The sequence below is a fragment of the Protobothrops mucrosquamatus genome, unplaced genomic scaffold, assembly GCF_001527695.2.
Source record: "Protobothrops mucrosquamatus isolate PMUCROS unplaced genomic scaffold, P.Mucros_1.0 scaffold2219, whole genome shotgun sequence".
NCBI classification, from domain to species: Eukaryota; Metazoa; Chordata; class Lepidosauria; order Squamata; family Viperidae; genus Protobothrops; species Protobothrops mucrosquamatus.
The window spans coordinates 27,689-41,712 of NW_015388311.1; the positions used below are offsets into that span (position 1 = coordinate 27,689).

At 37.8% G+C, this 14,024-nt stretch overlaps 1 protein-coding gene across 1 annotated transcript in view; it reads right to left on the bottom strand.

Moving 5' to 3' along the window:
* The window catches only part of AGPAT4 (1-acylglycerol-3-phosphate O-acyltransferase 4), a 42,557-nt gene that overhangs the window by 3,585 nt on the left and 24,948 nt on the right, over nt 1-14,024 (bottom strand). Inside the window, exons 5-8 of the mRNA XM_015824394.1 lie at nt 9,754-9,907; nt 8,901-9,003; nt 7,597-7,672; nt 7,015-7,213 (exon numbers count right to left, since the gene is read on the bottom strand). Coding sequence (XP_015679880.1) covers nt 7,015-7,213; nt 7,597-7,672; nt 8,901-9,003; nt 9,754-9,907 — 532 coding nt within the window. The remainder of the gene's footprint in view (nt 1-7,014; nt 7,214-7,596; nt 7,673-8,900; nt 9,004-9,753; nt 9,908-14,024) is intronic.

Here is a 14,024-nt window from a genome sequence, read left to right on the forward strand (position 1 = left end):
CAATCCATTTCACATGTCTACAGTGCATAGGATACCCTTCAACATGTACAGAAGAAAATCTCATGCTGGTGAAAGAAAATGCTGTTGATGTAGTAGCCCAATATTGGGTGAATGTCACTTAGTTTTAATCCTATTTATTTTATATACTACTGGTATATTTCTATGACCTATTTAATACATTTTACATGCTCAGTGTTGAACATCGTATGTCTACAATTTGAAGGTGTTTCTGACATGAATAAAGAATCATTATCTTAACTCTTCTAATTGACCAAGTACTCCCTCTGCTGGATGGTTTCTTGTAAATCCTTTTGAAACACTCCATGTTTACTACAGTTGTGCAGCACTCCAGGTTGAAAGACAAGAAGATGCTTCACGGTGCATGAGACAGTAGCATAGCATCCACAACCGTGTCCTTTATCCAGATTGCACAGCTGCCCCGTATAGTTGTAGCAATGACCCAAGGCAAAAAGACATACACTCATTTTAAGAAGTTGCAGGTAAGTGCTATGTATGCACCCCTGTATATTCCAAAGTACCTTTGTATAATGTTCATCAAGATAATCTTCCTGTATTTTTTCCAACTGATTATTGCATACTATTATTTTGACATCCCAAGCTCTCTTTGTCACATTTTTTAGAATATAAACCTGCAGGCAAGGACTCCCTACTCACCCCCATCCCCTCCCCCCATGGTTAAATTCATCATAATGCCTCTGTAGCTGAAGAGAGGAGTAACTTCTATTAATGTACAAAAAGCAACTTTACAAGCTCCGCCCCCCAATCTACTTTTTGAACCTAGCAAATCATCTAGAAGAGCTCAAATTGAAAATCTACCGACACAATAGCAAAGAAGGCCCTAAGAAACCAAAACATTTGTTGGTCACAGTAGCAATGCAAATGTGTTAGATTTATATCCTGTCTTTCCTTTGGGAGCTGGACACGTATCCCACTCATTCCTTACATGGTGAGAGAGGTAGGATTGTACAAGAGCAAAAGATTGATCTGACGAACTGCTGTGGCTGAGGAAGGTCTTTGCATCTAGATCTCCTTGTCCTAATCTGAGTCAACATCTTAACCACTACACCACACCGGATCTCTCAAATGGCCACTATTCTGCTAGATACTATTAAGTGGAGTGATACAAATTGGTAAAAGCAGAAACAAGATAACATTTATCTATGCAGGACTTTATTTAATATCACTGTTAACCTCAGCCTTCAAATGGTCTTGATATAAAGTACGTGCTCAAACCAATACCTCCTTACTAAACGATAAATGCCCTTCATTAGGGCAGCATGTCGCATAGTCCACTGTCACAAGAAAGTAATACCTAAAGACCATAATGAGGTCCAGTCCAACTTTATTCAACGTTTGGCTACACGAAGCAAGGTCATTTTTCAAAACTGAATTTCTGGAATTCAAATAGCTTATGCAAATCACTCTTCCAGAAGAACCAAATGAGAGATAAGTCTAAGATAAGATTATATTTTAACCAACTACCATGCTATAATTCAACATCTGGACTTAAAGGCTACTTTGGGATGCATGTGCATTAAAGATGGTTTCCTTATATTGAACATAGAAAAATGTACCAACGTGTGTACATTGCTGCTTCAAGAGAGTGCAACAGTATTTTGCACCTCTGTTTAAAACATTGTTACAAAAGCGTCTTTCACACTGTGCTAACAGTTTTATCTAAGTGGTCATAGTTTCAGAAAATAATTTGGGTTGCAGAACTGAAATAATGCTACATATATGTGAAAAAGTTCATTTCTTAAAATTACTTCTTCTATTCTATCTTCAAATTAATTCCAATTTTAAAGATTCACCTGACATTCTATTGGATAGTAATTGACGGTGATAACATTCAACAGGTTTATTAATAATCTGTGGAATGTATTCAGTATTTATTAATTATATAATATAATAGTTTATATTAAAATATTCCCATCCACCATGGATAAAGTTGTCTAATGCTCATTTAGTTTAGCAAATAATGTCTCTGTTTTTGGGACAAGAAGACTGGTGATAACATTTGCTATTTATCCTTTTCTAATTGTTTCCATCATGTTCCATAACAAAATTATGGAACATGAGGAACATTAAAAATGTAGTCTAAAAAGCAATTAACCTGGAGTAGTATTTATGATGAGAAAAATATTTTTCAAAGAGCTGCTTGGAATTAAATAAGGAAAGTCAGCAGAAATTTGTAATAAATGGGTTTGACAATGCTAGATTATTGTAACCAGATTTACTACCATGATACACATTTCTGTATGGTATGAATAAGTAGCTAGATATTTCCAGCTCTCCAAACAGTAATAATTTCTACTGAAATTAAAGTATTTGTTAACTGGCTATGACATTTCTGTGTTTATTTTGCAGCAGACTCAGCTAGTTCACATAAAATAGCTTTTATATTTATTATGATATTTGTGCTAGGGGCAAAGATTCAGTGATTAAAATCTGTACTTGCTTGACAGTTTAAAGTCAACATTTTTATGACAGTTACAAATAAACTGCATGCAAGAAACATGCAGCCATACATGCAACCAGAGTCCTAATTGTTGTGATGCTTCACTGTAACCCACAACAATTTTCTTTTCAAATGTGAAGTTCTCTGTTTTAAGAAATCAATCTTAAAATTTAGCCTGGGTGATTATGAAATAAATAATATTCTTAATATCCTTTCCATCACAAAAATCAGTGGGTGCAGCCTCTTCCATTACATTAGCCATACAGTAATTGTGGTCATGCAGTTTTAATCTCTCATTATTTTCTATGTTTATTTTTAAAGATCAGCTCATTCTCTTGTCTGTTAAATGTTTATGCTGGAAACATTTCATAACATTTTAAGTTCCTCTTACCATTAAATATTCAAAACCAACATCATGATTTCCTTCTTTAAAAAAGAGCAAAGCTCTTTCTGATAGATAGTTCAGGAAGCAATCAAAGTTTCACTGCTAATGCAAAGTTGCATCAAAAATGTAAGAATTTCTGCTCCATCTCTTAATGGAAGGGGGCGAAGAGGGTGTAACCTTTGGAGAGATACAATAATAATCACAACACCTCTGTGTCATGGAACAAATATGGTGCAAAACTATCTTTTCTCTTATTTCCATATACAAGAGCTGATTCATTTTAGTTAGTCAGACTGAAGCTGACTAATAGTGCACCTGTTTTGATGAAAGTGTCATCCAAATTCCTTGCCTTGAACATGTGGCTCAAGACCCTAGTTATGTAGTATGATGAGCAGACAATCCTTAGAGCTGTGGCATACGCTTGTAGCAACTGAGTTGACTAATCCCATTTAACATACCCACAATACATTTTTTGGGGGGGGGGCAAATAATTGTATGTAACTAAGCCCTCCCTGCCTGCAAGTATTCTTCTGTACTAGCTCACATTAACATCTGCCATTTCTTATTCCAAACACCTTAAGTGGTGAACACCGGTTCAATTTTCAGGAACTACCTGTAGGGAGAAAACATATATTTATTCTACACTCTACATATGAACATAGTGATATGTATTTTGCAGAAATGAGAGATCTGATCCTGGTTCCACTTATCCTTAAAAAGCAAGTGCATGTTAGGTTGTCTAATAAAGACAGAAACTTTATTAAAAATTGCAATTAAAAATATAAAAACTAATACAACTAAAAAAATAGCACAGAAAAGAAAAAAGAAGAAGAAAAATATAGTAAAGAAAAAGAAAATATATAAAGAAATCTCCCCTGCATCATAAGTATAAACAATTTTAATAATTTATCATCTTATCAACTTCTCTTAAATATAACAATCTTCTTCCCATATTCCACCTCTTATCTATAAACAATTTCTTAAAGCCGCCTTGTTCAGTCATGATCAGCAAAAGTCCATTTAGGGTCACCAGAGATAACAAATTATTTTAACCTTGATCAAATAAACCAATGACAAAAATAATACACAGCTAACACTATCTCTGCATCCTAAATACATAGGCATAAACTGGTCAATGTATAAAGCTGCTGCAGAATGTAGGTTACTTTGATGCAGTCCTTTCTGTCTTTTAGTCAGGTGTAAAACTATGTACAGAAATCACAGTAGAGTTTGAAGGGGCCAAATTATATAAGCTAGAGAGAACAACCTTGATAATCTTTTTTCTCTGACAACCCCAAATTATTGTAATGCCCCCTTCTGCCTCTTAATCTGGAAAAAGAAAATTTGGGCTATAGAAAATATTGTCAGGTTAGTGCCAAATCCCATTATATTACCTAGAAATGGATATTTGCAATGGTTGACTTCATGAGATAAACCAAAGATATTCATTATTAATATATTGCCATGCCATAGAAATAAAACAGACCTAGAGAAAAAAAATGGGAAGAACTGTAAACCAATGACATCAGCAAAACCATAGCATGATTCTGAAGGCCCTTCTTCAGTTTTCTTCCATCCACTCTAATTACTCATTCAGTTCTATAACTGACACAGAAATCAACTATGTCTAATATTTGGCATATAGCATTCAAGCTAAATTTTAAATGCCTCAATCAATAAGTGCATTATTTGGAAGAACTGCTGGGGACCTGACAGAAGCACAGAACTTTATTACTAATTAAAGTAGCCAACTCTTTATTTCAGACTTGGACATGAACCTGAATAGACATGTTTGCTTTAATTAGTAGCGCTATCCAATAGCTCTGATGATCAACGATGAATTCCACACATAATAAAAAATATATATATTTTGCTGCAGTTTCAGATTGTCCATCATTTATTCCTAACTCAGTACTTTGTAGAATTTCCTAAAGTGCACATTTGATCATTAAGCTGAGCAAGAGGCAGTGAAGTGAGAGGTAAGTCTTCCATAATGATAGTCCTCCTACTTTGGGCAAAGAGACTTTGAGAAACCTATAGCCTATACAGAGAGCAATGTTTCTCAGTGTTAATAACTTTAGGATGTGTGGCTCTCAGTTCCCAAAATTCTCAGAATAGGAGGGTTGCGAAACACTGCTCTAGAGGGAAGGACAATAAAGAGAACACAAAGTGGAGGATTTCAAGACCATCTTCTAGATAATTTGGAAATGAGAACTTGCCCAAATTTGCCCTCATACACTTGCTGCTTTTGAACTGATATAGTCCTACCATTTCTTATTCAACATTGCTCGGAAACATAGGTGTTACTTGATGGAAAACTAGCATCATCAGAACCAATTGCCCATCTATGATAATACATGCTCCACCAGAATTTCATGGGAACAATAAAACAATATATACTCTTGCTAGACAATGGCTGAGGCACTTTCAGTTTATACCAATTTGGCTATAAAATAAAGTAGAGCAAGATCAGTTCTTAAGCATAACTAATTAATTAATCAAATCTGTATATAGTCGCCCATCTCATCAGAAGCGATTCTTGACAGTGCACAACTATGTATTAAAAACACAAGATAAAAAAACCCACAGATGTGAAAAAAACTATATTAAGAAATAAATAGTATAAAAAACAAATACACAAACCCCTAGGCAGAGAGAGAATAAAAAAGGGCCATCTTAACAACGGAGCCATCCAAGCATATCTCAAGCTCCATAGGAGTCCTAGGCCTCATAATATAACCAAATCTTGAGGGCCTTCAGGAATGTCAAAAAGGATGAGGCTAATTAATTTTGAGGGAAGAATGTTCCATAAGGTAGGGCCATGGCAGAGTAGGCATGTCTCCTGGGACTTACATGTGTAGTTTCATTACAGAAGGGATCCACAGCATGCATCTTCTGCCAGATGATGGGACAGGTAGAGGTAATTTTGGAGACAAGGCCCCTCAAGCAACCCAGCCCCATACCATGAGTGGTTTTCAGGCTCAAAACCAGCACCTTGAACTGGACCCAGAAATAATCTGGCAACCAATGCAGCTCATGGAACAGAGATATAACGTATGATCTTCTAGAGGTAATTATAACTTCCTGTGCCATTGCATTTTGTCCCAGCTGAAGCTTCCAGATACTCTTCATGGGCAGCCCCATGTAGAACACATTACAGTAAGAGGTGATTAAGGCATGAGTGACTCAGCAGAGAATTGATCAAACACTTAAAAGTGGCAGTGGAAAATCTGTACCGCCAGACTTGCAAGATTGATGTCAACCCTCCCTGGTAAATCAGACAGGAAGCACAATTAGATGAGCTAATTCTATTTTATTGAAAGGCTATATTAACATCATCCTGCAAGTCTAAAGGTTTATCTTTCCCGCTGCCACCTAAGCAACTGATCAAGTAGGATGGGTTCTTCCTAAGTTTCCTTCTCTGACCATTAAGCCACTGGGGCTCCCCCCTCTCTTGTTTGGTTGTTTCTTAGGCAGTATCTCTTCATCCCCCAGGGCCATCACATAGATTCAAGGAACAGGAACATGAAACTAGAATAAGGCAATGGACCTATAAACTCCCAAGTGCAGCCTGCTCCCTGTCTGCCACCATACATAATGGGCATAGGGAGAAATGGCCTTCCCCATCCCCAAAGGCAAGATCACCCCCCAATCCAGGCTCCCCAGCTTCAGAGGCAGTGGACCTCCCATTGTCCTCTATTCCATTCATCTCAGGGAGTAAAAGCCAGGCACCCCGAGGCACTCTCAGCACCATCAGGATTTTTTTTTTTTAAGAAAGAAAAAAAATGACAGAAACAGAAAAAAATAAAGATAGATGGATCTGAGAAAAAAATAAGCCACACATCTGAAAATCTGCTAGCTTTAAACAATTCTTTTCTGCCTTTTTTCTTCAGTATTTCCTAGGCCAGGTCCAACATACTTATATAAACTTTAAAAAAAACCCCAACCAAGTAATTTGTAGGCCCGGTGAAATTTTAGCTCACCAAATTCTCCTCTGTCTTCAGAATTAAATTGAGGTTACTAAAGCCAACCTTACTCCTCCCACTCAAATTCATCTGTCCACATTAGATGCTGAGGGCAAGAGTTTTAGGTGGGATTGTAAAAGAGGACCTTTCTCACAGATGCAGCCTTGGGGCTGGAAACAACTCACCTGCAATCAAGACAAAGGCTAAAGTGGCAAGTGTCAGGTATGAGCCACTGCTAATCATGTTGATGAGCAGCTTGAACAAAGGGTAGAGTAGCAACAAGGCCCAGAAAAGCCAATTCAGGAGAGGCCATGACCGCCGAGGAAGCACTATGGGGGTCCCTGGATAGCTTCCTGTCCTGTAGTATTCTTCTTGGAAGGTATCCTAGTTGGAACAATAAGGGGAAGAGCTGGTTATCTCCTAAATTCATTGCCGCAAGCAGGAAGTGGGATTTCTCTCCCTATTTCTGGTGCTTCTGTCCCTCTAGGGAGGTACCGCAGAAGAAATAAACCTGATGCTTTTGAACTCATTATTCCTCCACCCACCAAATTGCCATTTCTTCATTTGCAAAATTTACAGATTCAATCAGCTCTTCTCTTTAAGAAAATTAAGCAACCACTTTCTGATTTCAGGAATGGGAAATCTGTAACAACTGAACAGTGAGACCAGGAGCAGGCAATTAATTTTCCCAAGGGGTTACATGGGACTGTTATGGAGGACCATCTCAAGTCTTAATCATCCCAAGAATTGTTAAATAATAAACCCACCTTTTCTTGATAGAGTTTGTAAAGCCAATCAGAACACTCCTGGTCGCCTTCAGGAACCTCCTCTAATGGAATACGTCTAGAAATATTGAAGAAGAGAGCACAGGGTGAAGAGAACAACTAAAAACAAACCATACAATCACCCTGCTTACTTTTATTTATGGTGAAACATAAGCAACAAGATTTTTCTCCAAAGCACCTGAAGGCAAGACAAAGAAACAACGGATGGAAACTAACCAAAGAGAGAAGCAACTTAGAACTAAAGAAAAATTTCCTGACAGTTAGAACAATTAACCAGTGGAACAACCTGTCTCCAGAAGTTGTGAATGCTCCTACACTGGAAGTTTATAAGAAGAGACTGGACAGCCATTTGTCTGAAATGATATAGGGCAGGAGTGTCAAACTCGCAACGTCACGTGACATATTGCGACGTACCTCGACTTTTTTTTCTTTGTCGGTAATGGGTTAGCCGCAGTTTCGGCATGATGCATCCGTGGGCCGGCAGTTTGACACCCCTGGTATAGGGTTTCCTGCCTGAGCAGGGGGTTGGACTAGATGACCTCCAAGGTCCCTTCCAACTTTATTATTATTATTATTATTATTATTATTATTATTATTATTATTATTATTATTATTATTATTATTCATTGCACAGTCAGCTAGATGTTCAGACTGGAATTATTATTATTATTGTTGTTGTTGTTGTTGTTGAAAAAATAGAAGTTATTAGAGTTTCAATATAAAGCTTTTTTTTTTTTTGCCTTCCATTCAATCATATCCAATTTTTGGAGAATGCCTGGTTTTCTTGGCAAGGATTTTCAGAAGTGGCTTGCCATTGCCTTTTTCCTAGGCCTGAGAGGACTAGAACTCATAGTCTCCCAGTTTCTAGCTTGATGCCTTTGGTGCATCAGTACACCAAACTGGCTCTCCTAATATAAAGATATTATAATAATAAGCTCTATTCATGTAAAAATAGGTAGAGCTCAATTCAAAATGCCTTAGACTAGAGCAGTGTTTCTCAACCTTGACCATTTTAAGGCATGTGGACTTCAACTCCCGGAATTCCACAGCCAGCAATGCTGGCTGTGGAATTCTGGGAGTTGAAGTCTACATGCCTTAAAATGGTCAAGGTTGAGAAACACTGGACTAGAGGCAGTTTCATCACAGCTCCTTTTGGGTTACTATTACACTATACCATGCTGGCTCAGGAATTCTGGGAGTTGAAGTCCACGAGTCATGAAAGAGCCAAGGTTGCCTACCCTGCACTATACCCTTTACACATGTTAAGAAAGGGGAAAGGTACTTGCCTTACATGTAAATCTGCATGGTATTTCTTCCCATGTAAAATTCCCAGCAGAGTTGGATTTTCGTTATTTCTGAAGTTCAGTGTAGAATCATATACAGCTGAAACTGTACAATAGGACACATTAAAGCAGGGTGATGGCTGTCAGAGGTTTCAAAACACATCATGAACTTGTGAACACGATATAAGCTCAGTTTATCAAAATGAAGAGCTTTGGCAGTTAAGAGGAAAAATAAAAATAAAAATAATAAATACAAACAAGGCTTAAAAAAAGACTGTGAAAGCATGGCCATATTTTGTTGTGTTCCAAGAAGATACAGCAGAAGTTCAAAGTCTAATCCAGCCATAAAAAGGCAACTTTAGTTTTTTTAATAGACTGGTTCAGATGTCAACCCAACCATCCCTGGTGCACATTATGGGAGTCTACTTCAGCTGAAGAAGGTTCTCAAACTGAGCTTTTGAATTCTAGTGGGTCCCAAACTTGCTAACTACAGCTTGTTGAATGAACAAAGCAGAAAATTGTAATTATTAAGAGGCACTGACATAGCTTGTTTTCTCCTGCTGCAAAGGAGGGAATTAAGAACTTGGGAGCTACAGTATATGTGGCTAAATCCTACACCTCAATTAATCAAGATATGTCTGCCTAAACATGATTAGTGAGACTTGAAGAAAGACTTAAAGGAAGAGAACACTGTTTAGATATCATCATCCACCAACAGGGCTATTTTTCAGAACACGGCAATCAAAGAGTTGATGTCAGCTTGCTTCATTGCCAGATGCCAGTTTAACTAAAACATACATCTGATTACAAACATTTAAAATGGTGTCTTAGATGCGTTGGGTATGTCATTCCTTACCTACATTTCTCAAACATTGAGCAGTGATTGTAAATCCTTTGGTTCGCGGGAGGAGGTGATATTTGAGCTTTGGCAAGCCTTTAGCTTCAGCCACTTGCATGCTGATTTCATGTTTTTGCTCGGTAAACCTCGTGCCTTCACAGTGAATCAAGAACTGAAGAGAAGAAGAAGAAAAGGAAACTGAAGAGATATATTGGGGTGAGGGGCGAGAGGAAGAAGTACATTTCTTTATGGAATACTGCATGCCAATGGATGGGGCACAGAGGAAAGCAAAAGATCACTTCTATACATTAATCTATACATTAATTGTAGCACTGTGATAAATCTCAAATACACATCTTTTTCTTCAGACCTAAATATAATGACCCAGAATTCAGGAAGAGTAATCTGCAAAGTCCTTCATGTTTTACTACAGATTATAGCTAATAAGGCCTTTTTTTTTTGCAAGAACAATTAACATGCAGTTTTAGCATCACAATGTTCTTTTTTGAGTACCAGTAGCTGCTTTCTCTCTTGTCCAAAGAACACAGCCATTTCCTGTTTGAATAGTTCCTGTTTGAACTATTTTAAAAACACAAAGACTATATTGCTATGAGCACTATTTTGAGCACAAGTAGTTGGAACGGGGTAAAGTTATGCATTAAGGAGCATTTCACCATAAGTATTTATCAATTCTTATTTAGACTCTCCTATATGATTCAGCAGCAATCACAGAACGCAGCACCGTATCAGAAATAGCAGACATGTTCCCTGAAAGATGGTTTAAAGCAATATTGGTTGCATTCTGAAGGTCAAGCTATATATTACATTTGGAGGGGAAATAAGAGTCGCCTTATCGGTGAGATGGGCAGCATATAAATGTATCAATACATAAATAAAAATGGGGTCTCCTCATTGGAATCATGGTGGCTCTGTAACATTCAACTTTCATTGGATACCAATGCAGCAAGGGCTGAATTAGATGCATAAAATGTGTAGAGCAAAAATGAGCAATTAATTTTCCCAATGGATCACATTATAAACTGGCACTGTTGTGGAAGGCTGAACCAAAAGGGCTATGAAGGGGTGTAGATATGCAAGGGATGTAGCTATATAGCAGTCGTCTTCAAAATAAAAGCAATTCATGAGGGCTGGACAGGGACAGCCAAAGGGCTGGATGTGGCTTGGGGGCCATATAATGCCCAGATCTGGTGTATAGGGTTTCTTTTTTAAAGCAGCAAATGGCATCAACTGGGGAGGGGGAGGGAGGGAGGGAAGAGAATGGAAAATATTTTTTTAAAAATAATTTACTTGATGAAGGAAAATGTAGCAACTATCATAGAAAATGAAACTCTATTCTCTAAAGCACACAAGTTCCTAGGTCAGTGATGGTGAACCTTTTAGGGACCCAGTGCCCAAACTGCAACCCAAAACCCACTTATTTATCACCGGGTGCTGGGTGTCCGTGGCCACGGTGGTCATGATAAACTTGGTGGGTGGGGCCAGGGTGGCAGGGGCCAGTCCCTTGCAATCTCCGGGGCACGGCACGCGTGCCCACAGAGAGGGCTCTGAGTGCCGCCTCTGGCACGCGTGCCATAGGTTCGCCAGCACTGTCCTAGGTAGACCTGAACAGATCCTCAATGGATCTTTTAATGTGTAAAAGCCAAATGCAGGTCTAATAGCAAATGCAGGTTTAATAACAGACTGCATCCAGTCCATATTGGACTCTAGATTAGACCAGCAGTCAATCTTTTCAAAACTGGATCCGTTTTAAGATGCAAATTCTGACAAATGGCTGCACTTATCAGTGTAGCTATTTACTATAATGACTGCAAAACACAGCAGCCTGTGTTTTAGTGGATGGGTTCTTGCAGACTTGTGATTCTCAGAAAAGGTTAGGACAGATAAGTCAAATAGTCCTATCAGTATTCTATACTGTCCAATACAGCAAATGTCCCAACGCTGATTTTTCTCTAATGATCAGAGGTAATCTGCAATCAGAATAGAGCTGGAAGAGACCTTGGAGGTCTTCTAGTCCAACCTTCTGCTCAAGCAGGAGATCCTATACCCTTTCAGATAGGTGGCTGTCCAGTCTTTTCTTACGGTAAAAACCTCCAGTAAAAATCTACAACTTCTGAAGGCAAGCTGTTCCACTGGGTAATTGTTCTCACTGTCAGGAAATTTCTCCTTATTTCTAGGTTGCTTCTCTCCTTGACTAGTTTCCATCCATTGTTTCTTGTCCTCCCTTTGGAAAATAAGTTGACTCCCTCTTCTTTGTGGCATTCCCTCCAATACTGGACTACTGCTATCATGCCACTCCTAGTCCTTTTAATATATATATGCATGCATTTAGACTCACTTTTTAATTGTTCTTGTATAGGTAGTCCTTGACCTATGACCATAATTGAGCCCAAACTTTATATTGCTAAATGAGAAATTTGTTAAGTGAGTTTTGGTCCATTTTATGATTTTTCTTGCCACATTTGTTAAGTGAATCTCTGCAGTTGTTAAATTAGTAATACTGTCGTTAAGTGAATCTGGATTTCCCATTGAAAAGGGGGGAAAGGTTTGTCAAAAGGTCAGAAAAGGTGATCCCATGACCCCAGGACACAGCAACCGTTAATAAATATGAACTGGTCATCAAGTATCTGAATGTAAATTACATGACCATGGGAATGCTGCCATGGTCATAAGTGTGAAAAATGGTCATGTCACTTTTTTCAGTGACATTGTAACTTTGGGTTTTTTTTAAATACAGTAAATATTTTATTAATGTTCTAATGTGTTGTCTGGGTCCATTAATAATTCAGTGGTATATATTAACTTCTTCAATCTAGATTCTAGATCCAATATTGCACCGTCAAATGTTTCCTCTCTTCTTCCAGTAGTGCCTGTTTTCCCACACTAGGCAAATACAATTCTTATTGTTATTAGTAAATATACAATTGAATATCAACATCTTTGTTACATTTTTCTCATAATATCGATAATATCAGTTTTAGATTACTTTTCTAACCAAAACATATCTTAATTGCATTTGCTCTTAATATCCATATGTTCAATCAGTATCCTGTTTTTGCTTTTTTTTTTAAATTTTAATTTCCCATCAGTGTTCCAAAATGACATTGTAACCTTGAATGGCCACTAAAATGAACTGTTGTAAGTCGAGGACTACCTTCATTTGTACAGTAGCATTGGCTGACTGGACAGGGAAACATTTACCTTTACCTTTAATGGCCATTTTATAATCCATTTTAAATCAAATTGTAATTCCAGCCAAACATCTGAAGAGTAGGCAATACAGGTAGTCTTCCACTTAAAACAGTTCATTTAGTGACTGTTCAAAGTTACAATGACACTGGAAAAAAAGTGACTTATAACCATTCTTCACACTTGCAGGATCCCATGGTCACGTGATCAGATGCTTGGTAACCGACTCATATTATGACAGTTGCGGTATCCCGGGGTCATAAGATCATCTTTTGAGACTTTCTGAGGAGAAAAGTCAAGGGAGAAGCCAGATTCACTTAACAGCTGTGTTACTAATTTAACAACTGCGGTGTTTCACTTAGCAATGGTGGCAAACAACATCGTAAAATGGAGCAAGACTCCATTTTAACAACTGTCTCGTTTAGCAGCAGAAATTTTGGGCTCCATTGTGGTCGTAAGTAGAAGACTACCAGTAAGTGGTTTTCAAGCAACTATCTAAATGTCTACTCCATTCACGGGAGAAAGAAAACCCCTTTCACCTAACAAATAGTATAAGAATGCAGCCATATAAACTTTTACAAAATACACAAGCTGCCCTGAATTTAACAGGTTTTTGAATAGATATGTCGAGTCATGCACAATAAAACCTACACGGCTCAATTTCATTTCGAAAGAGCAGTACTGAAATAACATAAAACCAATCTTCCAGAAAGTCAATAGAAATAAATCCATGAGCCCAAAATAGAAATAAATCATGAGCCCCATAACAAAATGGATCTAGATGTATTGTTTTGAATGATTTGCAGGTTTTTGCCTTTTTCCCCCCCATATGCCTATGAGTTCCTAATAGTCAGACCCAATTTACTCCCTTCTCATTTTTCAGTGAACGAATAAGTAATTTTCCCACTTATGACTCCACCTGCACTCTGTCTTAATGGAAAAATGAAACTGAAATGACTATCTTATCTCCCCTTTTTTATTTGTAACACCAAATCTGTATTCAGTTTCAGTTTCAGAGAGTATTTTAGCCTCACACCTGCCAGGCCTTCTAAAAATGCAATTGGGATGTGGGTGCTACTTGA